The sequence below is a fragment of the Muscardinus avellanarius genome (genome assembly GCF_963383645.1).
Source record: "Muscardinus avellanarius genome assembly, chromosome: 7".
Lineage (NCBI taxonomy): Eukaryota > Metazoa > Chordata > Mammalia > Rodentia > Gliridae > Muscardinus > Muscardinus avellanarius.
This window is the reverse complement of record NC_137793.1, coordinates 1,364,425-1,391,114: the sequence shown is the minus strand read 5'-3', so window position 1 is coordinate 1,391,114 and position 26,690 is coordinate 1,364,425. Positions and strand designations below refer to the sequence as shown.

General features: G+C 57.4%; 2 protein-coding genes across 4 annotated transcripts; one reads left to right on the top strand and one right to left on the bottom strand.

Moving 5' to 3' along the window:
* Window positions 1-4,831: 4,831 nt before the first annotated feature.
* Window positions 4,832-11,700, top strand: HNRNPAB (heterogeneous nuclear ribonucleoprotein A/B; the record flags this gene model as incomplete). Of its 3 annotated transcripts, XM_080699486.1 has the most annotated exons (7): window positions 4,832-5,025; window positions 5,320-5,488; window positions 6,316-6,474; window positions 6,627-6,758; window positions 10,503-10,608; window positions 11,166-11,288; window positions 11,516-11,700. In XM_080699486.1, 7 exons carry the CDS (start codon window positions 4,832-4,834, stop codon window positions 11,584-11,586), a joined length of 954 nt encoding a protein of 317 aa, XP_080555612.1. In that variant the 3' UTR covers window positions 11,587-11,700. The 3 variants fall into 3 exon arrangements, with proteins under 3 accessions (XP_080555612.1, XP_080555614.1, XP_080555613.1); XM_080699488.1 differs by lacking the exon at window positions 11,166-11,288; XM_080699487.1 differs by lacking the exon at window positions 11,166-11,288 and having other exon boundaries at window positions 11,486-11,700.
* A 735-nt stretch (window positions 11,701-12,435) lies between these two features.
* Window positions 12,436-25,719, bottom strand: PHYKPL (5-phosphohydroxy-L-lysine phospho-lyase; the record flags this gene model as incomplete). The annotated part of the gene is made up of 12 exons (XM_080699434.1): window positions 12,436-12,485; window positions 12,965-13,095; window positions 14,019-14,108; window positions 14,206-14,360; window positions 17,184-17,409; window positions 17,661-17,743; window positions 19,115-19,231; window positions 19,307-19,394; window positions 20,466-20,540; window positions 23,150-23,309; window positions 25,290-25,408; window positions 25,661-25,719. 12 exons carry the CDS (start codon window positions 25,717-25,719, stop codon window positions 12,436-12,438), a joined length of 1,353 nt encoding a protein of 450 aa, XP_080555560.1.
* Between the last annotated feature and the right edge of the window lie 971 nt (window positions 25,720-26,690).

The following is a 26,690-nucleotide window of genomic DNA, read 5'->3' as shown; positions in this document are numbered from 1 at the left end:
TAAACATGCACAAATATACGCAAGCACGCTGGAATCCCAGCCTTCGGGAGGCTGAGACAGGAGGACCGCCGTTAGTGGCCAGCCTCCGCTACTTAGGCCCTCTGCAACTCGGTGAGACTGTTTCAAAATAAAGAGTAAAAAATAAACTGGGCGTGGTAGTGCACGCTTGAATCTCAGCATTCGGAGGCTGAGACCAGAGGATCGCGCCTCAGCTACTCAGTGAGGCCCTCCACAATTTAGTGAGACCCTGTTTCAAAAGAAAGAATAAAAAATAGGGCAGGGGAGTGTAGCTTGGAGGTCGAATGCCTCTGGGTTCTATCCCCAGACCCGCAAAAAAAAAAAAAAAAATTAAAAATATTAAAAATATTTTAAAAATAAAAAAAATATAGACCCAGGCATGGTGGGCATGCTTATAATCCCAGAACCTGGAAGTCTGAGACAGGAGGATCCCTGTTCGTGGACAGCTTCAGCTACTGAGTGAGGCCCTTTGCAGCTCAGTGAGACTGTTTCAAAATAATCAGACTGGAGGTATAGCTCAGAGGTAGAATGCCCCTGGGTTTCATACCCAATACTGAAAAAAAAAAAAAAAAATATATATATATATATATATATATATGCAGTAAAATAGTTTAATTTCCACCTGAATGGCACTATTAATCAATATTATTATTATTATTATTTTGGTGGTACTGGGGTTCCTGGAAACCCTTCTACCTCCAGCTACACTCCCAGACCTATTTTTATATTTTTATTTGGAAACAGGGTCTCCTAAGCCAGTGCGTGCGGCTGGCTTCGAACCTGCGCGATCCTCCTGTCTCCGCCTCCCAAGCGCGGGGATTACAAGCGTGTGCCACCACGCCCGGCTATTTTTATACTTTTTAAAATTTGGAAACAGGGTCTCTTAAGTCAGCACGGCTGGCTTCAAAACTGCGCGATCCTCCTGTTTCTGCCTCTCAAGCGCGGGGATTACAAGCGTGCGCCACCACACCCGGCTTTCAACTTTAATTTAATTATTAATTTTAGCTGAGCCTGTCTCAGTAATTATGTTAGAAAAGTTAATTCATGTAATTCAAAAAGGATCCAAATGTACTGTGTGTGAGTGTGTGAGCGTGCGTGTGTGTGCGTGAGTGTGCGTGTGCGCGTGCATGTGTGTGTGTGAGGGTATTTTACTGGAGACTGAGCCCAGTGCCATTCTACCTCCAAGCTACACTCCCAGCACTATTTTTATTCTTTTAATTTTGAAACAGGGTCTCAGTAAATTGCAGAGGGGCTCACTAAGTACCTGAGGCTGGCCACGAACTCTGATCCTCCTGTCTTAGCCTCTCAAGTACTGGAAATTAAAAACGTGCACCATCACACCCAGGTTTTATTTATTTATTTATTTATTTATTTATTTATTGCGGGTCTGGGGATGGGACCCAGAGGCATTCTACCTCTGAGCTACACCCCTCCCTATTTTTTTTCTTTATTTTGAAACCGGGTCTCACTGAGTTGCAGAGGGCCTCACTAGGTAGCTGAGGCTGTCCGCGAACCGCAATCCTCCGGTCTCAGCCTCCCGAATGCTGGATTACAAGCGTGCGCTACTACGTCCGGCTCTTATTTATTTTAAAGGGGTTCTTATCTTTTTTTTTTTTTTTGTCTTTTTTGGAACTGGGGATCGAACCCAGAGCGCCACAACCTACAAAGCAGGCGCTTTGCCACTGAGCTACATCTGGCCCCTTATTTATTTTTTAATTTTTTTGGTACTTGGGATGGAAGCCAGGGGCATTCTACCTCTGAGCTACACCTACTCCTCTTTTTTAGTCTATTTATTTATTTTGTGTGTGGTACTGGGGGTGGAACCCAGGGGCTTTCTACCTCCGGGCTATACTCCCAGACCTATTTTATACTTTATTTGGAAACAGGGTCTCACCAAGTTGCCGAGAGCCTCACTCAGTAGCTGAGGCTGGCTTCGAACCCGTGCGATCCTCCTGTCTCAGCCTCCCGAGCACGGGGATTACAAGCGTGCCCACCACGCCCGGCTAGTCTTTTTATCTTTTGAAACAGGGTCTCGCTGAGTTGCAAAGGGCCTCGCTAAAGAGCTGAGACTGGCTGCGAACCGCAGTCCTCTGGCCTCAGCCTCCCTAATGCTGGGATTCCAAGGGTGTGCCACCCATGCCCAGTTTTTATTTTTATTTTGAAACAGGGTCTCACTAGGTCTGTGAGTCTCACTTCTTACTTAGGCTGTCCTAGAACTCTGATCCTCCTGACTCAGACTCCCAGGTACCGGGATGACAGGCGTGCACCACCGTGCCCAGCTCCAAATGCGTATTTTGTATTTTTTTTAGACTAGAAGATTTTGTTTTGGTGCCAGGAGTGCATATGCTAAACTCTACCTCTGAACTGCGCCCCCACCCTCGCTCGCCTGGGCGTCGTACTCCCTGTCTACTCACGCTGTGGCAGCAGATCCCCACGCCCGGCGCTCCTTCGCTTTATAAACCTGTGGTCCTCCTGTCTCTGCGTCCTCAGTATTGGACTCACAGGTGTGTGCTGCCATGCTTGGTCATCGCTGTCCTTAATTAATTTCTTGGTTGAACTCAGGGGCACTCTTCCTCCAAGCTGCATCCCCAGCCCTATTTGTTATTTTTATTTTGAGACAGGTCTCTCTAGGTTGATGAAGTCTCACTACTTGCTGAGGCTGGCCTTGAACCTATGGTCCTTCTGTCTCAGCCTCCCAAGTACTGGAACTATAGGTGTGCACCCATCACATTGGGCTGGGAGACCCTGTTTCAAAGTTGGAAGAAAGAGCCGGGCGTGGTGGCGCACGCTCGTCATCCCAGCATTCGGGAGGCTGTAGGATCCGCGGTTCGCGGCCAGCCTCAGCTAATTAAAAAAGGGAGGCCCTCGAGAACTCAGTGAGACCGTTTCAAAATAAAGAATAAAAAATAGGGCAGGGTGTAGCTTGGAGGTCGAATGCCCCTGGATTCCATCCCTAGACCTGGAATAAGTAAATAAATAAATAAACCCACAAAGTTGGAGGAAAAAGAGGTGGGTAGACGTAGCTCAGTAGGATGCCCCGGGTTCAATCCCCAGTAACGCACCACACACACACTCACACATGGAAATATGAAATGTAGTGGTCAGGACGTAATAGGCTTCGAGCCCAGCCTGCTGGTGCATCCCGTAATCCCAGCACCTAGGGGCTGGGGCCAGAGCAGCTCAGGTTCCAAACAGCTCGGCAAGTAGAGACACTCACCCACCGCACAAGGCCTTGTTCCTTTTTTGCGTGTAGTACTGGAAACTGAACCCAGGGACATTCTACCTCTGAGCTGCACCCCTTCCCCTATTTTAGTTTTTGAAACAGGGTCTCACTAAATTGCTGAGAACCTCACTGTGTGCGCGAGGGAGGGCGCTGGGGATTGAGCATGGGGGCATTCTACCTTCCGCATACCAGGCCTGGTTTTTTGTTTTTTTTTGCGGTACTGGGGAACCCAGGGCCTTGTACCTCCGAGCTACAACCCCAGGCCTATTTTTTATTCTTTATTTTGAAACTGGGTCTCACTGAATTGCAGAGGACCTCAGTAGTAGCTGAGGCGGATCACAATCTTCCTATTTCAGGATGCTGATTTACAAGCGTGCGCCACCAAAAAGTCCGGCCTATTTATTTGGAAACAGGGTCTCACTACTTGCTGAGGCTGTCCTCGAATCTACTGTCCTCTAACATAACAGCCTCCCAAATACTGGGATTAGGGCGCGTGCCACCATGCCCGGCTTTTTTTTTTTTTTTTTTTTGCGGGTCTGGGGATGGAACCTAGGGCATTCAACCTCCCAGCTCCACCCCCAGCCCTATTTTTATTCTTTATTTTGAAACAGGTCTCCCTGAGTTGCAGAGGGCCTCACTAAGGACCTGAGGCTGTCCGCGAACCGCGGTCCTCCGGTCTCAGCCTCCCGAGTGCTGGGATGACCAGCTTCCGGCTTCCGGCTTCTTTTTGAGGTGTCGCTAGGTTTAGAGCTCTGCTGGCTCAGCCCGATCTCGTCTCCGCCTCCCAGGGGTGTGCTCCTACGCCGGAGACCTATTTTTAAGAGCAAATTCGGCAAGAATAAATGGAAGGGAATGATAAATATTAAGTCGACAGACGCCTAAAGCAATGCCAGCCGGAAGGTGGCGCCGGGCGCCGGACACCGGACCGCGGGGCTCCGAGGGCGTTCCCGGAGCCAGAACCAGGAAGCGCGGCCCAGCCGCGTCGCGGGGCGGCGGCCAGGGCGCGGGCCCCGAGCCCCGAGGTCCGGGGAGGGCGGCCTCCGCCCCACCGCGGCGGCTGCTGCTTCCTCCGCGGGCTTTCCTCCGTGGGCTGGGGCCGGCTCGCTCCGGACATCCCGCCCGGCCACCGGAACCCGCGCTCCGCCCGCCCGACTCGCGCGCGTTCTAAAAAGAGGGCGGAGCCGCCCGGCTCCAGAGCGCGCGCCATGCCGACCAATAGGAGCCCGGCGCGCTGGAGTGACGGGAGGGCGCAGCCAATGGGCCCGCGGCTTGTTGCGGGGTGGCCGGGCTCCGGCACTATAAAGGCGGGGGTCGGCATTGTCAGGCGGCGGCAGCGCGCGGGCCGGAGCTCGGGGCGGCGCGGGCGGCGGCCGGGCGGGAGCGCGGTCGAGCGGCTCCGGCGGCGGCGGCGGCGGCGGCGGGCGAGGCGGGGTCCCGGCGGCCAGCGGAGTCGGCCGAGCCGCGGCGCCTTCCCGGCGGCTGGGCGGAGCGGGCCGCGGCGGCGAGGTGAGCGGCGCGGGCGCGGGCGCGGGCGGCGGCGGAGGCGGAGCCGGCCTGACCGCGTGCGGCCGCTCGTTGCAGGCCTGCGCCATGTCGGAGGCGAGCGAGGAGCAGCCCATGGAGACGGCGGGCGCCGCCGAGAACGGGCACGAGGCCGCGCCCGAAGGCGAGGCGCCGGGCGGGGCGGCGGGGGCCGCGGGCGGCACGGCGGCGCCGGCGGGCGGGAGCCAGAACGGCGCGGAGGGCGACCAGATCAACGCCAGCAAGAACGAGGAGGACGCGGGGTAGGTGCCGCCTTTGTCCGCCGCCTTTGTTGGCGCCACGCGGCGGGGGGAGGGGCGGCCGGCGCGCGGATCCCCGGTCCCGATCCCCGGTCCCGATCCCCGATCCCGGTCCCCGATCCCGGTCCCCGGTCCCCGGCCCGGCCCGCGCGCCCTGCCGCGCTGCCCGCGCTCGCCCCGAGGGTGGGGCGGCCGCGCCCGCCGGAAGGCGGCTCTGCCAGGCCTCGCGGCAGGCTTAGGCCGCCCGGCTCCCGAGTCTGTCTCCTTACGAGACTCCGCGCCGCGCCCCCATTTCAGAAAGATGTTCGTTGGCGGTCTGAGCTGGGATACCAGCAAGAAAGACTTGAAGGACTATTTCACAAAGTTCGGGGAGGTGGTCGACTGCACCATAAAGATGGACCCCAACACTGGACGGTCGAGAGGGTTTGGGTTCATCCTCTTCAAGGACGCGGCCAGTGTGGAGAAGGTGAGCCGGGGCTCAGCTCCGTGTGCGGGGTGCAGCCAGCCTGTGCGCTGAGTGCGCGGGGGGCTCCGGGGATGGCGTCTGCGTCTAGACGTGATGCCGATCGCGTGGGGACTCTGGGAGAGCTTCCGCGAGATTATGTGTAGCTCATTGCCTTTGTGCTTATTTTATTAGTAGGCACGTGTGAACACTACTGCGGGGATTAGAGAACCCTTAGGTTGCCACGCTGGTAGGCATTCTTAGTTTTTCTCTTTGCAGTAGAGGGGATGGAACCCCAGGGACATTCCCAAGCTACACCCCCAGCCCTGTTTTGAAATTGTTGCAAATAGGCCTCACCAAGTGGCTGAGGCTGTCCACAGACCCCGATCCTCCTGTCTCAACCTCCCAGGTGCTGGGATTACAAGTGTGCGCCACGGCGCCTGGTTCTGCAGGCATTTTGGCCCTTTTACAGGAAAGACCCGAATCCCAAGGCTTTACATAACTGGAGGGAAGAGTTGAAATCCAGTAGGAGCAGCCTGTCTCCAGCCTGTGCTCTTAATCGCTGTACTGGGAGAGGGCTCATAAGTTAGGATTGCTTCCATGGGAAGACGGGTGCCCACCTCAGTGGATGACTGGAAGCCACTAATGCCGAGTGGGTGGGCAAGAGGGTCCAGAGAGGCCTGATTGCTAGGTGTTGGGGTGAACTAGCCGCACTGGAGGCTTGGAGAAGACGGGGCTGGAGGAGTTTGGAGGGTGCAGCGCGTTCTATACCTGTGCTGCAGACTTGGGAAGAGCCCCACGTTGGGTCACGTTGCTGGGTAAGAGCTTGATCCCCTTTCGGTTTGAAACAGGTCCTAGACCAGAAGGAGCACAGGCTGGATGGAAGGGTCATTGACCCCAAAAAGGCCATGGCTATGAAGAAGGACCCTGTGAAGAAAATCTTTGTGGGGGGCCTGAACCCTGAAGCCACTAAGGAGAAAATCAGGGAATACTTTGGAGAGTTTGGGGAGGTGAGTGACGGCCCAGGAGGCCTCCCCTGCTGCGGGGCTCTCCTCGCACTGGGGCCTTGGTTAGCTCTTTGCCCTGGACTCCCACGGGGTCTCTCAAGGGGTGTGCTCTGGGTTGGGGGTTTGGCTCTTAAGAATCACTTCTGTTTTTACAGATTGAGGCCATTGAACTTCCAATGGATCCCAAGTTGAACAAGAGACGGGGTTTTGTTTTCATCACTTTTAAAGAAGAAAACCCTGTTAAGAAGGTTTTGGAGAAGAAATTCCATACTATCAGTGGAAGCAAGGTAAGGTGTCCCAGCTCCGCCTGGCCCCTGCTTCTAGGAACCAGCAGCCTTTCCTTGGTGGTGTGGGCAGGTTGGGCTGCATCCAAGAGCTTTCCAAGCTAGTGGGGTCCTGCCGTTATTACTTAGTGCTTCTGCCCTTCAGTGAGCCCCAGGCCAGGACTGAAAATAAACGGGCTGTTAAGAAGGCTGGGAGGAAGTTTGGCATTCTGTGCATGCCGCGTGGCCTCTCTGGATCCTGACCTTTAAGGTAGCGGTGACGGTGATCTAGAGTGCTGTGTATGAGATGAGGCATGCGGTTAAGGTTTCAGATGGTTCTGGAGTTTAACAGGTCTCCTTAAAGTGAATTTTTCTGCTCCAGAGGCCCCCTCCCTCCTTTGTGTTTAAGTAGCTGAGGCTGGCTTGGATCCTGTGGTCTTGTATCTCAGCCTCCCAAGTACTGGAATTACAAGTGTGGGCCACTTTTTGTTAAGTTGCTGAGGCTAGCCTGGAACCTGTGATCCTTCTGCTTTAGCCTCCCAAGTTGTGATGCTGGAGATTGAACCCAGGGGCATTCTACTTCCGAGTTAATCCCCCAGCCCTATTTTATTTTTTTAGTTTAAACAAGGTCTCGGAGTCATGGAGGGCCTCACTGAGTTGCTGAGGCTGGCCATGAACCTGCGATCCTCCTGTCTCCGCCTCCCTTTGAGTAGTGTTTTAAACCTACCACAGGCAGGTCTAAACCTCCCTGGCTAACTTATTTCCTAGGCCATATTTGCCCAGGACACCAAACGTGGAGTCTTGTATAATAAGTGTACTCCTCTACCAAGGTAGAGGACAATAATTTAGGTCTTAGGTTAACAGTCAAAGGTGTGGCCTCTGGTAGGTAGGGTGTGACAGCCAGATAAGGTGTGGTGGGACAGGCGAGGGTGAGGCTTCTGGAAGTCTGTCCTGGCTTGGAGTTGAGAAAGCCTGGATTAGAGGCCGGCCTCAGTAATTGAGACCCTTTTTCAGCGCCTCAATAATCAGGGCCAAGGGGTGTAAATCAGATAGAATGCCCATGGTTTTGGTCCTTGGTATAACCCACACAGCCACACATACAACACTTTGATTAGACGTAGCCCTCTGAGCATTTAAGGCAGGCACTTTGGGGGGTGAATTCTTGCTCCCGTGGACATTGGTAGGTGATTCTGTGTCCTAAAATGGGAAGCACCTCTAAGGCAGTGTTTTAGGAACTACTGTTTTTTTTTTTTTTTTTTTTTTTTGTGGTCCTGGATAATGAACCCAGAGGCATTCTATTTTCTGGATTATACCCCCAGCCCTATTTTAGTTTTATTCCAAAGTAGTAGTGGCTAAGTTGCTGAGGCTGGCCGGGCCTGGTGGGTGTTGAGTGTATTGAATCAGGCATGATGGCTCGTGCCTGTATAATCCCAGTTACTTGGGAGGCTGAGACAGGCGGATCTCAGGTTTGAGGACAGTCTCAGCAAGTAGTGAATCTTATTTCCAAGTAAATAAAATCTGGCTGACCGGGCCTGGTGGTGCACGCTTGTAATCCCCGCACTTGGGAGGCTGAGATAGGAGGATTGAGCAGTTTTGAAGCCAGCCTCAGCTACTTACTGAGGTTTACAGCAACTTAGGCTGTTTCCAAATAAAATATAAAATTGGTCTAGGAGTGTAGCTGGAGGTAGAAAGCCCCTGGGTTCCGTGCCCAGTACCACCCCCAAAAAAAGATAAAAAATAAAATTGGCCGGGCGTGGTGGCGCACGCTTGTAATCCCCGCGCTTGGGAGGCTGAGACAGGAGGATCGCACAGGTTCGAAGCCAGCCTCAGCTACTGAGTGAGGCTCTCAGCAACTTAGTGAGACCCTGTCTCCAAATAAAATATAAAAAAGGTCTGGGAGTATAGTCCGGAGGTAGAAAGCCTCTGGGTTCCACCCCCAGTACCACCAAACAACAAAAAATAACAGGTCTGGGAGTGTAGCCCGAGGTAGAAGGGCTTCCAGGAACCCCAGTACCACCAAAAAAATAAAAATAAAATTGGGCTGGGAGGTGTAGCTCGAAGGTAGAATACAAGGGCTCAATCCCTAGTAACTAAAACACATACAAGAATATAGCCCCGAGAGAAATTGCCTCTAGGTTCAACCCCAGCATCACACAAATCAGGCTGGGGGACTGGGTGTAGGGATTTAATCCCTAGTGCTAAAAAAAGGAAGAAATGAACATTTACTTGGGCGTTCAGCATTTATATCTAAACAGAATGGAAAACATAAGACTGTCAGTTGATTGGATAATTTGCCAATTAAGAGGATACTTGCAACCGGGCGTGGTGGCGCACATATCTGTAATTCAGTGCTTGGCCTGAGACAGGAAGATTACAGGTTTGAGGACAGCCTCAGGAAGTAGAGTCAACCTGGCTAGAGCCAGTTTCAATAGAAAAATAGGGCTGGGGATGTAGCTCAGAGGTAGAAGGTCCCGGAGTTCAAGCCCCAGCACCACAAAAAAAAGTATCCTCGTGTGGGGCTAGTCAGGTTTGGTGGCACACGCCTATAACCCTAGCACTTTTTTTTTTTTTTTTTTTTTTTGGTGGTACTGGGGTTCCTGGAAGCCCTTCTACCTCCGGGCTACACTCCCAGACCTATTTTTTTACATTTTCATTTTGGAAACAGGGTCTCCTAAGCCAGTGCGTGCGGCTGGCTTCGAACCTGCGGGATCCTCCTGTCTCCGCCTCCCAAGCGCGGGGATCACAAGCGTGCGCCACCACGCCCGGCATCCTAGCACTTTTTTTAAGAGGCTGAGACGAAGAATCGCAGATTTATGGCCAGTCTTTGTAAGGCCAGGACTCTTTGAAGAGTCCTGTCTGTGCTCGCGGCGGACACGCTGGGCGGGGAGGCAGGCTGTGCCGGTGCGCTGACCTCGGCCTCACCGGCCTGCGGGCCAGGTGAGCAGGAAGGCAGGGCGAGCTGTGCCGGCCGCTTCCTTCTTCGAAGGCCCTCTGACTCCAAAGCCTGAGCTCTGGTTTTCAGGCAACTTAGAGCCTGTTTCAAAAAAGTAGTAGCTGGGTGTGGTGGCACACGCTTGTAATCTCAGCATTTGAGAGGCTGAGACAGGAGGCTCGCGGTTCATGGACAGCCTCAGCTACTTAGGCCCTTTGAAACTCAGTGAGACCTGGTTTCAAAATAAGAAAATAGGGCTGGAGATGTAGCCTGGAGGTAGAATGCCCCTCGGTTCCATCCCCAGTACTGGGGAAAAAAAAAAAAAGAACTGGTTGTAGGTTAGAGGCAGAATACCCCTTGGCTCAAGCCCCAGTACCACACACGCACAAAAATATACTCAGGACAGAAAGTGGTTTTCACAGTTTTTAGGAGGTTTTTAGGCCCTTTGCAACTCAATGAGACCCTATTTCAAAATAAAGAATAAAAAATAGGGTAAAATGCCTCTGGGCTCCATCCCCAGTACCCCACACAAAAACAAAACATTGAAGCAGAAGCTCTTAAAATCCCCATCCCCAGTGTCCTGCCCTCCAGCCTGCTGCCCCTTCTCAGCCAGCGCTTTCTCCTGGGGAAAGACCCTGCCTACCTGGTATGGGGAGGGGGCCACGGGAAAGCCCGGGAGCACGGTGTACAGCGGCGACTTGCGCGCACCAGGAGAGGGGAAGTGGAAGGCCTTGCAGGTGAGCCCAGCCCAGCCGGAGCAGGGCCTGATGGCAGCGAGCCTCTGCAGCGTCCCAGCTAGTCCCGCCCGCCTGACCCGCTGTCCTCTTGGCTTTTAGTGTGAAATCAAGGTGGCCCAGCCCAAAGAGGTCTATCAGCAGCAGCAGTACGGCTCTGGCGGCCGCGGGAACCGCAACCGGGGCAACCGGGGCAGTGGTGGCGGAGGTAAGCGGGGCCTGGCCGCGAGCCCTGGCCTGCCCACCCGCGAGCTGCTTCCCGTGCTGTCTTGGCTGCTGTCGGCGCCGGCGCAGGGTGGCGGGCAGTGTGCAGTGGGTGGCGGGGAGCGCATCCGTGTGCTTGGGTGTGCTTTGCTGCTGTGCTCGCGGAGCGAGCGGAAGAGTCCTGTCTGCGCCCGCGGCGGACGCGCTGGGCGGGGAGGCAGGCTGTGCCGGTGCGCTGACCTCAGCCTCGCCGGCCCGCAGGCGGGTGGGCAGGAGGGCAGGGCGAGCTGTGCCGGCCGCTTCCTTCCTTCTTCGAAGGCCCTCTGACTCCAAAGCCCGAGCTCCGTGGTTCTCAGGCCATGCTGCCACGCTGCGGGGTGGGGGTGACTAGAGGGTGACCTGAAGCCCGCACTCCCCAGCCAGCCAGCCTCTAAGCCAGGAAAGCAGCCCTTGGCTCCTGAGTTGCCACTGAGCCGCGCCACCCAGAGGGCAGGACGCCTCCACCCCAGCTCCTGCGTGTGCTAAATGGTCCCGGGCCCCTGTGCCCTGCTCCCCCCACAGGTCAGAGTCAGAGTTGGAATCAGGGCTACGGCAGCTACTGGAACCAGGGCTACGGGCCCGGCTATGGCGGCTACGACTACTCGCCCTATGGCTATTACGGCTACGGCCCCGGCTACGACTACAGTAAGTAGAGAGGGAGGCCCGTCCCTGCTCCCCAGGGCAGGTCAGACAGCGCAGCGGCCAGCGGCAGCAGGGGCTTTGGAGTCAGACAGGCAAAGGCACGGGGCTCCGCAGTGGAGCTCGGCTCGGCTCGGCACGGCGGGGCCGAGGAACAGGCTGAGGATGGCGCGAGCGGCCGGCCGGCACGCGGCGCCGCTCAGTGGAGGCTGCCACGTTGTTCTCATCCCCAGGTCAGGGCAGCACAGGCTACGGGAAGAGCCAGCGGCGCGGCGGGCACCAGAACAGCTACAAGCCGTACTGAGGCGGCGGCGCCACGGCCACACTCGGACACGGAGTCCAACACAATTATGTACCAAATTGAACTCGGCAAACTCTGGCCTGTCCCGTGTGCGTCTTATTTAAAGTTCCCCTTGGAAATCACTCTCCTGTCCTGGCAGAGCTCTAGTTAGCGTGTCCCAGGGCCCGAGCGGCGGCAGGAGCCGGTTCGCTGCTGCCCGGGACCAGGGTGGCAGGGGCCCTGCCTCCTGCGGTCGTCTGTGCCGGCCCTGTGGACCCTGGCTGCAGAGTCAGCTATCCTAGGAAACCAATGTCACCTTTTTTCCACCTTTTAATTTTATATTATTTGTGTCATACATTTCCTGTAATGGAAGTGTTAATTTTACTGTACTTTTTGGTACCTTTTGGGAATCTAATGTATTGTAAGGTATTTTACACGTGTCCTGATTTTGCCACGACCTGGATATTGAAGCTATCCAAGCTTTTGAAATAAAAATTTTAAAACCCCCAGTCGTGGGTGAGCGTGGGGTATTCCCGTGAGACCTAAGGCCTGGCCGAGCCGCCACCTTGTCCTGAGCCTGAGGGCGGGGAAGCTGCTGTCCTGCCCTCACCCGGCCAGCTCTGCAGACCAGCGAGGGGGCAGCACCAGGGCTGGGCAGACCCCGCTCAGCAAGGAGGCTCGGCCCAGAGCGGAGGGCCGCCGAGGCTTGGGAGCCTTGCCCGCTCTGCAAGGGCAGAGAACAAGGCCCGCACTCACCCGAGGCGCTCTGGTGCTGGAGATGGGACCCAGGGGCGTTCGACCTCTGGCGCTAGCCCTGTTTATTTTTTATTTTGAAACAGGGGTCCTGGAGGGCTCTTGGCCGAGAGGGCTGGCTCAAGGCTGAAGTCGTAATGTCTCACAACTTCTCACTTTCTCTTCCATATCTGAAAAAAACCACAGATCTAGCCCCCGGGTCACCTTTCTCTAGTGCTTCTGTGCCAACCTGCTTGATAGCGGTTGGGAGACGACTATCCAGGCCCGTTTAACCTGTAGATGGACCTGGAATGTCCCCAGAACACATGCCGGCCTAGAAGTAGCTGGCCTCTAGGACATTCTAGCTCTGACAGAGCCTGGTCAGCTCCGTGGCTCCCATCCCTCAGGCCCTCCTCCGTCTCCTTGTCCAGTAGGTGGAGCTTCCTCAGCCCCAGAGCCCTGCCTGGAGGGAGAAGGGAAGGGCTGCAGATTTAGGAGGACCCTGGGAATAGGCGTATGGGCAGAGCCTTGGGGCCGTCCAAGTATGGGGACGCGCTTGCCAACTGAGGCATGCCGGGGCACAGGGTGGGGGCCCAGCTCCACCTGCCTGCCCTGCGCTGCCCCGCGAGGCTGGAGCACGGGTGCCGCCGCAGGCTCCTGCTCCGCTCACCTTGCAGAGCGGTGTCTAGCTTTGCCACCACGCGGCGTGCGTCGTCCAGGCTGAAGCACATCGGGGGCTTGAACTTGAGGACGTTCCTCCCGGGTCCGTCAGTGCTCAGCAAAACGTAGCTCTCCTTGAGCCTGCGAGGGCAGCGCCCGGGGAGGCCCGCCTCAGCCTTCAGCCCTCCCGGCCACTGCACGGGCCACCCAGCGCCAGGCCGAGTGGCCCCTTCTCTAGGAATGCCCGTCCCTACGAGTGGGGTGGCCCAAAGCCCCGTGTGCCCAGGGGTACCTACTGCGGCTGCCCTCGCCCCGCTTCCCAGGGCACCACACACAGTTATCAGCGGGCCTAAGCTGCTTTTGGGTGCTAGGGATTAAACCAAGGAGTGTCCTCTGAGCTAAACCCTGCCCTATTTTAATTATTTGAAACCATTTCACTGTTGCTACAGGTCTCTAAATTCCTGAGGCTGGCCTCCAACCTGCAATCCTGTTGGCCTCCCAAGAACTGGGGCTCGAGGTTGCCCACTGTACCCAGCCGATGTTCCACATTTCCTACTGTTATTTTGATGTTGCTGGAGAGAAAACGGGCATTTTACTTCGGCTACATCCTGGCCTGGGCTTTTTTTTTTTTTTTTTTTTTTACTCCAGCCCTCTTTTCTTTTTTGAAATGGTCTCAGTAGCTGAGGCTGTCGGTGAACCACGATCCTCCTCTCAGCCTCCCAAATACCGGGATGACCAGCGTGCGCCACCACGCCCGGCTTGTAAGTTTTTGGGAAGGAAGGTCTCATTACATTGCTGAGGGCCTCGTGAGCTGCTGGCACTGATCTCAGACCCCTCCCTCAGGCCTCCGCCTCCTTCCCAAGTGCCAGGATTACAGTCCTGTGCACTGCTCCAGGCCAGCTTTGGCATTCTTGGCAAAGACGGTTGCCTCGGGCCGGGGAGCCTCTGCTACGGCTCCTGGGGACAACTGACGGCCTCACACAGCCCCTCAGCTCAGTGTGCAGAGGGCACCGTTATGGCTCCTGATCTGAAGGGCCACGGGTTTCAAGAACAGAAAAGAGTACCTGGATACCAAGTAGTCGGCCTCCTCGGTTGCAGGCTCCCTTGTGGCCTCATCTTTGACCAGATCCACCCCAATGAAGAGGCCGACGCCCCTGGAGGAGGTGGCAGATAGTGCCGGCTGGCTGGCTCCTGGCCTCCCTCCCCACCAGCCCTCCCGGCCCCCAGCTCCGTGAAGGGCGCTGGCCCTACCTGACGTCCCCAATGATGGGGTGCCTGGCCTTTTGCTGCCGCAGCAGCTCCATGAAAAGGCGGCCCACACGGGTGGCGTGCACCTGTAGCTGCTCCTCCTCCAGGACCTCCAGGACGGCCAGTCCTATGGCACAGGACACGGGGCTGCCCCCAAACTGAGCAGAGGACAGTGCACGTCAGCCTTAGGGACAGGTCCCCAGGAAGCTGCCCCTCTGCCCGCACGCTCCTGAGATTAGCCGGTCAGGTCAGAGTGCCTCGTGCACTGAAGCCCTGGGAGCCGCAGAACCAGCCGCAGAACGCAGGGCGAGCCTGCGGCCCCATCTCGCTGGCCAGACCCCAGCCTTGGCCTCACCTCCCACTCGCAGCTTGGTTGCCCAGCTGGCCGTATTTGGTTCTGTGGCTGTTCTAAAAGTTGAGTTGGGCTCTCACATTTCAGAGGACCCCCCCCCACACACACACACACATAAAACCTGGCCTCTGGCTGCACCAGGCCAGGGCCAGCCTGGGGCTCCCGAGGGGCTTGGCCCACTGCCTGGCCAGCCAGGCCCCACGGGCGCCTGCATCTTACAGGTCAGAAGCACGGTGTCTTCGCTGGGCCCAGGCATGCACTGCCAGGCTGGCCTACCGCTTATGTTAAGTTAGCCAGGCACAGTGGTGTGTGCCAGTGATTGGAGAGGCTGACACGGTTGAGCCCAGCATCATTCTGCCTCGGCTATGCTCCCGGCCCTTTAATAAGTTTACATGGTTTCAGTATGTGTGTTTTGGTGCTGGGGAATGAACCTGGGGCATCTACCTCTGAGCTATATCCCCAGCTCTTTCTTTTTGTGTGTGGTCCTGGGGTGGAGCCCAGGGGCTTTCTACCTCCGGGCCATACTCCCAGACCTGTTTTATACTTTACTTGGAAACAGGGTCTCACTAAGTTGCTGAGAGCCTCACTAAGTAGCTGAGGCTGGCTTTGAACCTGTGCGATCCTCCTGTCTCAGCCTCCCAGGTGCAGGGATTACAAGCGTGCCCACCACGCCCGGCTTAGCCCTTTTTACTTTGAAATAGGGTCTTAGTAGGTTGCTGAGAGCCTCACTAAGTTGCTGGCCTTGAACTTGTGTTCCTCTTGTCTCAGCCTCCAAGTTCTGGGATTATAAGGAGTACCCCACCATGCCTGGCTGTGAGCGACCATTTAATCCTCCTTAGCAAAAACCAAAAGGTGTAACAAGGAGCTGGTGGGAGGTGTTAACTGGGGAACTGTCTTAGAAACAGATGCCATCATCTCCTAAAATTGAGGGTGGGCACACCCATGACCCCATAGTTCTACTCTGCTTTTAGCTCCTAAGAAAAACTCTTGCATGTGTACAGAGAGACTTTACAGGCTGGGAGTGGTGGCACATGCTTGGGAGGCTGAGACAGGAGGATCTCAGGTTTGAGGCCAGCCTCAGCAACTTAGGCTTTCTGCAACTCAGTGAGACCTTGTTTAAAAATTAAAGAATAAAGCCGGGCATGGTGGCACACACTTGTAATCCCAGTATTTAGAAGGCTGAGACAGGAGGATCATGGTTTGAGGATAGCCTCAGGTACTTAGGCCATTTACAATTCAGTGAGACCCTATTTCAAAATAAAGAATTAGCCGGGCGTGGTGGCGCACGCTTGTGATCCCCGCGCTTGGGAGGCAGAGACAGGAGGATCACGCAGGTTCGAAGCCAGCCTCAGCTACTTAGTGAGGCTCTCAGCAACTTAGTGAGACCCTGTTTACAAATAAAATACAAAATAGTTCTGGGAGTGTAGCCCGGAGGTAGAAAGCCTCTGGGTTCCACCCCAGTACCACCACCAAAAAAAAATAAATAAAATAGGGCTGAGGATGTAGCTCAGAGGTTGTTGCCCCCTGGTTCAAATTCCTAGGGCTACCAAGAAGAAAAAAGGACAATTCAGAATGAATTAAACTGATACATTAGCAATATCGATATACCATGTGGGGGAATCTTAGGACTACGGTGTTGATTGAGTGCTTACAGGCAGACAGCTCCAACCAAAGTAAAAACCAATAATGAGCAGGGGATCCCAGGCCCTGAGCCTGCCTGGGCAGCCAGGAGAGAGGGTGTGTGTGTGTGTGTGTGTGTGTGTGTGTGTAGACGGGTGTGTGTGTCTGGGGATTATTAACATTAGCAATAAAGTAAGCAAGCCGTGTGCCTGGGGGTGTACCCGGGCCTTGCACATGCTAAACAAGGGCTCGCCACTGAGCTCCGCCCCCGGCCTTTCACCCAGGTTCCGAGGCCAGCCTCAAGTCTGATCCTCCTGTCTCAGACTCCCAAGCACTAGGATTATAGGCATGTGTTGCCATGCCTGGCTTGGCACTCATTTTTAAAGGTGTTTTGTGAGGTTCGCGTGGTTCCACACACCTGTAATCCCTGCACTTGGGAGGTTGAGACAGGAGGATTGCACAGGTTTGAAGCCAGCCTCAATTTAGCAAGGCTGTCAGCAACTTAGATCTGTTTGTTTTTTTTTTTTCTTTTTTTCTGTACTAGGGATGGTACCCAGGGGCTTTCTACCTCCAGGCTACACTCCCAGCTGTATTTTATTTTTTGTTTTTGTGGTACTGAGGATGGAACCCAGCGTCCTTACACCTCTGGGCTATATTCCCTGACCTGTTTTTATATTTTACTTGGAAACAGGGTCTCACTAAGTTGCTGAGAGCCTCACTAAGTAGCTGAGGCTGGCTTCGAACCTGCGCGATCCTCCTGTCTCAGCCTCCCCAGCGCAGGGATTACAAGCGTGCCCACCACGCCTGGCTAATGAGTAAAGTATGAACAAAGGGCCGGGTGGAGCTCTGAGATGCAAAGCTCTGAGTTCAATCCCAAGTGCCAAAAAAAACCAACCCTGCTCCGGCCTGCGGATGGCACCTGAGCGTGCTGGCCCGCGGCCCCTGTGGCTTCTTCCAAGGCCAGGCCGGCCGGGAGCCCTGGGTGCCCCTCCCCCGGGCCTCCTCTCACCGTGTTGAAATACTCGACGCCGGTGGCTTCAAATGCCCTTGCCACGGCTCGGGTGGTGGCCACGCAGGCGACGGGGTGGCCGTTGCCAATGGACTTGCCCATGGTGACGATGTCGGGGACAAAGTCTTCCCCCTGTAGCTGGAAGGCCCAGAAACGCTCGCCCACTCTGCCAAAGCCCACCTGGATCTCGTCTGCGACGAAGACCCCTCCAGCCCTGCGGACGTGCCTGCGGTGGAGGACAGAGGGCTGACCCGCGTTGCCAGGGCCCGGGCCGGCTGCGGGGGCCCTGGGGTGCTGGCTCCTGGCCCCCAGCAGTAAGTGGGTGCTGGGCCAGTGGCTGACTTCCTCTGGGCCGTTATCTCAAGGGCGTGGTTTAAAGAAGCTGCGGCTAGCAGGCCCAGCCGTGGTCGGCACGTGAGCAGACGCCAGGAGGCCCAGCTCCAGCCCGCCGTCCCTGGGCGCCTGGCCACCGCTTACTCTGCCACTTGGGGGAAGTAGCCGGCGGGGGGGATGATCTGCCCTCCCACGCTGGGCAGCGATTCCGCGAAGAAGGCTGCAATCTGTGGACGAGAGGTTGGGAAGGAGGCAGTGGTGCTCGGCCTGCCCCACCCTGCCAGCTCCGGGCGTCCAAGGATGCTGGAAGGCTTGCGACTCAGTTTCCCTGTTTTTTAACGTTCTGTACTGGGGATGCACCCAGCGCCTCACGTGGACGCAGCGATTCCTGTGGGTCCCAAGCCAGCTCGCAGCACCTGCGTGCCCCTCTCTTCCCTTGCACTCAGCTGCCCCTGACAAATTCACACCCTCCCAAGGAGACTTCGTCCCTGGCCAGTCCTTCTCTCAAGTGTGTGCCTGCCTGGGATAGAAATGTGGCCCAGTCTTGTCCAGCCGGCCATGTCGATGGCCCGGGTCCTGCCTGTCACTTCTCTGAACACTGCCGCCCGGCCACGGATAACCTTCTGCCGCCCGGGAGCCTGGAGCCCCTCCTGCTGCCCAGAGCCCCTCAGGGCCACTGCTGTTTTGTGTGTGGTGCTGAGCACAAACCCAGGGGCATTCTACTTCTGAGCTATACTCCAGCCCTTTTTATTTTTATGTACAGGGGATGGAGCCCAGGGGCCGTCTACCTCCAGGCTACACCCTTAGCCCTATTTTATATTATTTTGAAACGGTCTCACAAGATTGCTGAGAGCCTAAGTAGCTGAGGCTGGCTTCGAACCTACATGATCCTCCTGTCTCCGCCTCCCAAGTCCTGGGATGACACGTGTGCGCCACCACGCCCGGCTGAAGCTTTTTATCTTAATGCTCCCCCCTCCACCAGGGCCAAGGATTGACCTCACACCAGGCATGCCCTCTGCCACCAAGCTAACGCCCCTATCCCAAAAGAAACTGAAAAAAAATCAAATAGCATCTTGCGAGGTCGCTGAGGCTGGCCTTGAACCTGCCGTCCTCCTGACCTGGCCTCTGAGCACTGGGTTCCAAGTGCTGCCTCTGTGCCCACTCATGGCTGCCTCTGCCACACGCCATGCCTGGCGCTGGCACTCCTGCACTGTCCTCCAGAGCCCTCACCCCGCACTCACAGCCCACTGCCTCGCTCCTCACTCTCCCGCCTCCATCCCGTCAGCTCCATCTCAGTCTGGCCCTCAGGCTGTCCCACTCGAGCCATGCACAGAGCCCAGGCCAGCCATGCACACACAGCCCAGGCCAAACGCCCAGCCCTGGGCTCATCACCCCCCTTTTTTTATCCCCTATGGTCCTGGGGATTGGACCTGAGGACATTCTACCCCTGAGCTCTACTACAGCCCTATTTCATTTACTTGGACACAGGGTCTCACAAAGTTGCTAGGCTGTCCTTGAACCCGAGATTCTCCTGGCTCAGCCTCCCAAGTACTGGGGTTCCGCATCTGGCCCCCAGCACCTTGCCCGGTCCTGCCTACCTGCCTGCCCTTCTCCTGAGCGCCACGGATCACACGGTCCACTTCGCCGGCGTAGGCGGCGCCTGGGTTGGGGTGGTCCTCCCGGTAGGGGCCTCGGTAGGTGTCGGGGAGAGGTGCCTGTGGGGAGCAGTGCAGGTCACCCGGCTGGGCCGGCCGGGGCGCCGACCTGTGGCCAAGGCGGGCGGTACGTACCACGTGGACCCACTCCTTCTGGCCATCCAGGGCCCGGAACTTGTAGGGGCTGATGTCGATCAGAGAGCTCAGGTGGCCGTGGTAGGCGCTGGGGGGAGAGGGGAGGGCTGGGCCCGGGGCAGGTCCTCCCCACGTCCCCACGGCGGCCCCCCACCCCAGAGACGGCGCTGTGGACTGCCTGTCTGCTGTTGCGTGTGGCCGTGCTTCTCCAGGATTATAAACTCATTTTTCTTTTTGTACCGGGGACTGAACCCAGGGCACTCTACCTGACCTACCTCACTTTCCTTTTCCTTTCTTTCTTTTTTTTTTTTTTTTGTGGGTCTGGGGATGGAATCCAGGGGCGTTTGACCTCCGAGCTGCACCCCCTGCCCTACTTTTATTCTTTATTTTGAAACCGGGTCTCACTGAGTTGCAGAGGGCCTCACTAAGTAGCTGAGGCTGTCCACGAACCGCGATCCTCCTGTCAGCCTCCCAAGTGCTGGGATGACAAGCGTGCCCACCACGCCTGGCTTCTTTCTTTTTTTGCGGGATGGAATCCAGGGGCATTCTACCTGAGCTACACCCTCAGCCCAATTTTTTATTAATTTCGAAACCAGGTCACTGAGTTGCAAAGGCCTCACTAAGTAGCTGAGGTTGTTCGTGAACCGCAATCCTCCTGTCTCAGCTTCCCAGTGCTGGGATGACAAGCGTGCCCACCACGCCCGGCTTACTTCCCTTTTTATATTTTATTTTGGAGCGGGCTCGCCAAGTTGCAGACGCTGGCCTTGAACCTGCGGTCCTCCTGTCGCTGTTTCTCAAGCACTGGGATTACAGGCGTGTGGCAGTGCCCTCGGCTTTATAATGAATCTTCAGAGCGCTACTGCTGCCCAGGACCCCTCACCCCCGCCCGCATGGGCACTAGTGCCGGCCCTGCACTGCAGACGCTGGCCCATGCAATACATCTGGAACCAGTTGGATACCTCAGGTTGAGGGGTGGACGTCCACTCCCTGCTACCCAGGAGCTGCCCTCCCGCAGCTGTGGCCTGAGGACAGCTCTGGGGAGGGTCTCTGGGGTCAGCCCTGGGCCGCCATGCTCCCTTCAGGGGCCTGCCTGGGCACCCCAGGTCAGAGCCTCACTGGTCCAGGCTCTGGGAACGGCAGGCAGCGCCGTCACACTTACTGGTCTAATACCACCACGTCATGGTGGCCCGTGTACTGGCGAGCCAGCCGCAGGGCCAGGTCGTTGGCTTCGGACCTAGGACAGAAAGGAGACCTGGCTCAGATGCTGCCCACCGCCTTTCAGAGGCCCCGCGGGCAGAGGAGCCCTGCCGGCAGCAGGCACCCCACATCTCAGCGCCACCTGCTTGTTCACTGGTAAACAGCAGGCGCCCGCTGCGTGCCAGGCGCTGAGGATGAAGGCGGCATGTGTAACAGGCGGCCTGGCCGTCTCCAGGCCACACCTGCTGCGTCCTGCGAGCGAAGCAGCGGAGGCCATGGCCCTGTCTGTAAGAGCCAGCTCTGGGCACGCGTGCCGAGGGAGAGGCAGCGCTCGGCTGTGGGCTCTGTGCTGAGGGGACTGATCCCGGGGTGTCCTATCTCTGAGCTATACTCTCAGCCTTTCTTTAAATTGGGGTCTAAGCCAGGCATGCTGATGCATACTTTTAACCCCCGTATTTGAGAGTAAATACAGGGACTGAGAGGCTGAGACAGGAGGATTGTAGGTTCGAGGCCAGCCTTAGCTAATTAGCAAAGCCCTCCACAACTTAGACCCTGTTTCAAAATAAAGAATAAAAAAATAGGGCTGAGGCTATAGCTTGGAGGTAGGAAGCCCCTGGGTTCCATCCCCAGCACCGAAGACAGGAAACTAAAAGCAGCTGGGGACGTGGCTTGGAGGTAGGATGCCCCGGGGTTCAATCCTCAGTACCACAAAGGGGTAAAAATAATCTGCCTCATTGAAAGGGGTCTAAGCCGGACGTGGTGGCACATGCTTATAATCCCAGTACTTGGGAGGCTGAGACAGGAGGATTGCAGGTTCACCGCCAGCCTTAGCTACTTAGGCCCTCTGCAACATAGTGAGACCCTGTTTCAAAGTAAAAAGAGTAAAATAGGGCTGGGGGGGTGTAGCTGGGAGGTAGAATGCCCCTGCCTTCCATCCCCAGTTCCACCAAAAAACAAAAAAGGGGTCTAAAGCCGGGTGTGGTGGTGTACACTTGTAATCCCAGTACTTGGGAGGCTTGAGATGGGAGGATTGCAGGTTTAAGGCCAGCCTCAGCTACTTAGTGAGGCCCTCCGCCAAGAAAAAAAAAAAAAAAATCAAAAGGAGATGGGCAGTCTGGCCGACGCCAGGGGCACAGGCCTTCTGGAAGTGAGAGGAGTGAGCCTTCTGGAACGCGGTCACTCTCACACTGCTGGGAGACAGACAGGCTGGTAACCTGTCCCCAGAAGGCGAGCGGGCTCACAGGCGGCCCCTCCCCGCCGGCGCCTGCTCTGAGCCGCTTATCTGGGCACTGATGAGGACCGGGCCCTGGCGTGACGCCCGCGGGGCTGGGTGCGGCTTGGCCGCCGTCTTCCCGCATGCTTGAGGCCCGGGGTCCCTCTCGACATCACTGTTCCCAGGTGCCGCTGCCTAAGACGACGGAATGTTCCCCAGTACCCCGGGCCGTGCCATGGCCACCTCGGCCCCTGCAGTGGCCTTAACAGTGTCCCTTGCTCTGCCTGCTCCCGTGACATCGCTGCCCCGACTCAGACCCTTCGTGGGGCCGGCGCGGCCCTCCTGGCGTCTCAGGGACTGAATCAGAATCTTGCAGTGATGCACGCGGGTCCTCGTTCACGCAGCGCAAGTCACAACGGTCAAGTTATGGACGCAGCCTGGCTTCCATCAACAGAGGAAAGGTTTGCACGGCCGTGGATGTACACACGCGGAATTCTACTCCGCAAGGATGAGCAAAACTGGCTCTGCGAGAGCGCGCGTGGAGCCGGCGACGGGACGGACGGGAAGGCGCCTGCAGAAGCTATGGAGCGGCGGGACAGCAGAGGGCTGGGGGCTGGAGGGAAACCCAGGGGAGGGGGGAGGGCGGCCGCGGGGCGAGCGGGGGACGCCCGCTACCAGGATTTCCATTATGACGCGGGACCGCAATGGTCCAGTGAAAGCGTCACAGGGCGCCTTCATGGCCTCGGCTGAGCGCGGCCCTCCCAGGCTCGGCTTACGCTCCTCTTCCTCTTGGCTCGTTTAGGAACACCAGGACCCGGCCGTTCTGGCTCTCCTGTGTGGGCGGCCTCCCGGGAGCGTTAGTGGGACCCTGCTCCTTCAGGAACAGGCCCTGAAGTCCCGGGACGGCCGGGACCCCGCTGCTTCCAGGCCTCGGTGCTGAGCTCTTCCTCCGGATGACGACCCCGTTAGTCCTTTTTTATATATATATATATATATATACACACACACACACACACACACACACACACAGGTCTCACTGAGTTGCGGAGGGCCTAAGTAGCCGAGGCTGACCACGACCTGCGACCCTCCCGTCTCAGCCTCCCGAGTGCTGGGATGACAGCGCGCCCACCGCGCCCGGCTCATTCTCTAGTTCTTTGAAGACTCACTCGCAGTTTCTGTCCTTTATCCGGCAACCTGAGGACAGGGGACTTTAGGCTGTATCCACAAGGCAGAAATAAAGACACACATCACCTCAAAAAGCCCCAGCAAGGGTCCTGGGAGGGAGGCAATGGTGCCCTTTGCCAAGACAGAAGAAAGTGGATCTGACGGAGGGGGGCCAGGGTGGGGCGGGGAAGCCCACACCGCACCCCACTGTGCGCCCTGCAAGCTTCCTCCAGGCCGCGCTCTCTGCTGGGCGCCCGCCGCCCACTTACCCAGAATTCAGGAAATAGAACACGCAGAGCTGGCCCGGCAGGGTCTGCGACAGCCGCTGGGCGTAGTCCACGATGTTGTCGTGAAGGTACCGGCTGTTGGTGTTGAGCGCCAGGCTCTGCTCGTGTGCGGCGTGGACCACGCGAGGGTGGCAGTGCCCGACTGCAAGAGGGCCCCTCCATCACACGCTGACTGCGCGGCCAGCCCGGCCTCCCCAGCCCCGCGCAGAGGGGTCACAGGAAAGCGGAGAGAGACGCGCTCTGAGAGGAAGATCTAGAAAGGAGGTCCTCGCTGAAGGAGAAGGTGCTCTGGGAGGAGCTCTATCCAGAAAAAAACATGCCTTTTTTTTTTTTTTTGGCCAGTACTGGGGATTGAACTCGGGTGCACTACCATTGAACTATATACCCAGCCCTTAAAATTTTTTTTCTTCTGTGGTACTAGGAATGGAACCCAGGGGCATTCTACCTCTGAGCTACACCCCCAGCCTGATTTTATTCTTTATTTTGAAACAGAGTCTCACTGAGTTGCAGAGGGCCTAAATAGCTGAGGCTGTTGGTGAACTGGGATCCTCCTGTCTCAACCTCCCAAATTCTGTGATTACAAGTGTGCACCACCACGCCCGGCTTTTATTCTTTTGTTTTGAAACTGAGTCTCACTAAGTTGCTGAGGTTGGCCGTGAAGCTGCCAGGCTCTCAAGTACTGGGATTAATTATAAGCATGCACCAACACACCCGGTGTTTTTTGTTTGTTTTTTTTCAGTCTGGGGATGGAACCCAGGGGCATTCTACCTCTGAGTGACACCCCAGCCCTACTTTTTATTCTTTATTTTTATTTATTTATTATTTATTTATTTATTTATTTATTTATTTATTTTTTGGTGGTACTGGGGTTTCTGGAAGCCCTTCTACCTCGGGGCTACACTCCCAGACCTATTTTTACATTTTCATTTTGGAAACAGGGTCTCCTAAGCCAGCACACGGCTGGCTTCGAACCTGCGCGATCCTCCTGTCTCTGCCTCCCAAGCGCAAGGATCACAAGCGTGCGCCACCACGCCCGGCTTTATTCTTTATTTTGAAACAGGGTCTAAGTTGCGGAGGGCCTCGCTAAGTAGCTGAGGCTGTCCGCAAACCACAATCCTCCGGTCTCTGCCTCCCGAATGTTGGGATTGCAAGCGTGCACCACCACACCCGGCTCACCCCCGGTGTTTTAAAAATGAAGTTTATAAATTTTGCTAAGTTGCCCAGCTGGCCTCAGACTTGAGCTCCTCCTTCCTTAGCCTCCTGGATCGCTGGGCTGCAGGTGAGTGCTTCTGCTCCTGCTCCTGCACTGGGGCAGGCAGCGGATGTGTAGGGCTTTGTTTTTTGTACTGGGGTTTGAACCCAGGGGTGTTCTATTTTACTTCTGAGCTACACCCCTACTCCCAAAGTCCTGTTTAGTTTTAATTGTCAAGTGTAAAGTGCTGAGGCTGGCCTTGAACCCGCTATCACTGTCTCAGCTTCCCAAGTATTAAGGTCACAGGTGTGTCCACCTTTCCTAGCTAAGATTCCAAGTCTTCAAGGTTTCCTGGGGCCTTTCAGGTGACTAAGCAAGGGTCGGGAGTTGGGGCTGGGGTTAACTCTAGATTGCCAGCGGCCAAGGACACAGAAAACAGCCAACAGGTGTGGAGTGCAAGGTCCGCTAACCAACACGGAATCCTCCAAAACCTAGGAAACAGGTGCCTCGCGGTACTGTCTCTCCTCTGTAAAGGAGCAGACTGAGGTCCCGAGATTTAAGTAACTTGCTCAAAAGCACCAAGGTGGCAGGTGGAGGAGATGTGGGCGCGAGGCCTGCAAGCCTTCTCCTGCACTTGGCCACCTGTGTCCAGGACGCTCCTCCTTCCCCAGCTCGGGCAGCCCAGCTGGGCAGAGGAGTTCCTCCCTCGGCTTCCTCGACAGCCCCCAGGCGGTGAATGGGCCCGGCCCTGCCGTCCCGCAGCTGGCAGGGGCTGTGCTCAGCGCCGAGCCCTCTGATGCCTGCCTGGGTGGGCAGGGCCAGGGCTTGGGGCCTGCTCGGCCACTCAGCCAAGGTCGGGCTAGCTTTGCACTCGGGCGGCCGCCCAGCTCCAGCAGGGCGGCCCGGCCAGCGCGAGGACAGGATACTGACCATGAGCCACGTTGTTGACGCAGTCGATGTATTCTGCCCCTTCTTCATCGTACAGGTACTGCCCGCGGCCGCGGACGATCTTTATAGGATCCTCAGGGTAAAACAGCCTGCAGGCAGCGCTGGGGGCGGGGCGGGCTGCCTGAGAGGGAGGACTGCGGCCTTCTCCCTCCAGTCCCCAGCCGCTCCCGCCCTCCTCCGCCTGCGGCCGGCGCTGCCCGGGCTCCACCTGCCCGAGGGGCCTGCGCGAGCCGGCCTCGCCCGGGGTGCCTGGAGGCGGCCGGCCCGCCGTGCGCGGCCCAGCGAGCCTGCTGCCCGTGCGGAGCCGCCGCCCTGCTCCCTGGCGGTGCTGCTGGCCCCGCGCCCCCCGCTACCTGAGGAGCCGCCGCCTCCGGGCCAGCGTGTCCGCCTTGGCGCGCGGCTCCGCGGCCATGGCGCCGCGCGGTCAGCGGAGCCCGGGCGGGCGGACAGGCGCGGCCCGGCCCCGCCCACGGCCCCGCCCACGGCCCCGCCCACGCCCGCGACCAACCGGACGCGCCCGCGCCCGCTCCGCCCCGCCCGCCTCAACTAGGCCACGCCCACAACCCCGACCACGCCCGCGACCAACCAGACGCGCCCGCCCGCCTCAACTAGGCCACGCCCACAACCCGACCACGCCCCGACACTCAGACCACGCCCACACCACAGGCCACACCACGACCACGACCCCGCCCATTGACCCCGCCCACAAAGCGAGACCACGCCCGCGACCGCCGGGCGCCGCCCACCCCTCCCGGCCCCTAGCCGCCCCAGGCGCTTCCCGCGCGCGGCCGCGGCTCCCGCCCCAGCCCTGCCTCCGCCGCGTTGGCGCGGTCCCGGCCTGCAGCGGGTCCTCCCCGCCCCGGCCCCGGCGGTGTCTCCCCATCCCCAGGGAAGCGTCCCCAGGTGACCCCGGTGCTCCCTGCGCGGGCTGGAGCGGCGCGGCGCTCGGGCAGGCTGCCGGGCCCGTGCGCAGGCGCGGCCTCGCCTCGAGGGCTCTAAGGCCGGCGTCCAGCCCAGTGACCGCGGACGTGCAGACGCATTGGCCTCCGCAGCCGGGCAGGATGGAGGAGCCGGAGCGCACAAGGCCCTGCTGGGCCTTCAAGAGGCCGCCGTTCCCACTGGAGTCCCGGCGGGACGAGCTGGAGATAGAGCGTTAGAGAGACGGGTGCAGCGGCATACTGGTGCACGCTTGTGATCCCAGTACTTGGGAGGGTGAGACGGGAGGATCACAGGTTCGAGGCCAGCCTCAGCTACTTAAGTGAGGCTCAGCAACTTACTGAGACCCTCTTTCAAAATAAATAGCCGGGCGTGGTGGGCACGCTTGTGATCCCCGCGCTTGGGAGGCGGAGACAGGAGGATGGCGCTGGTTCGAAGTCAGCCGTG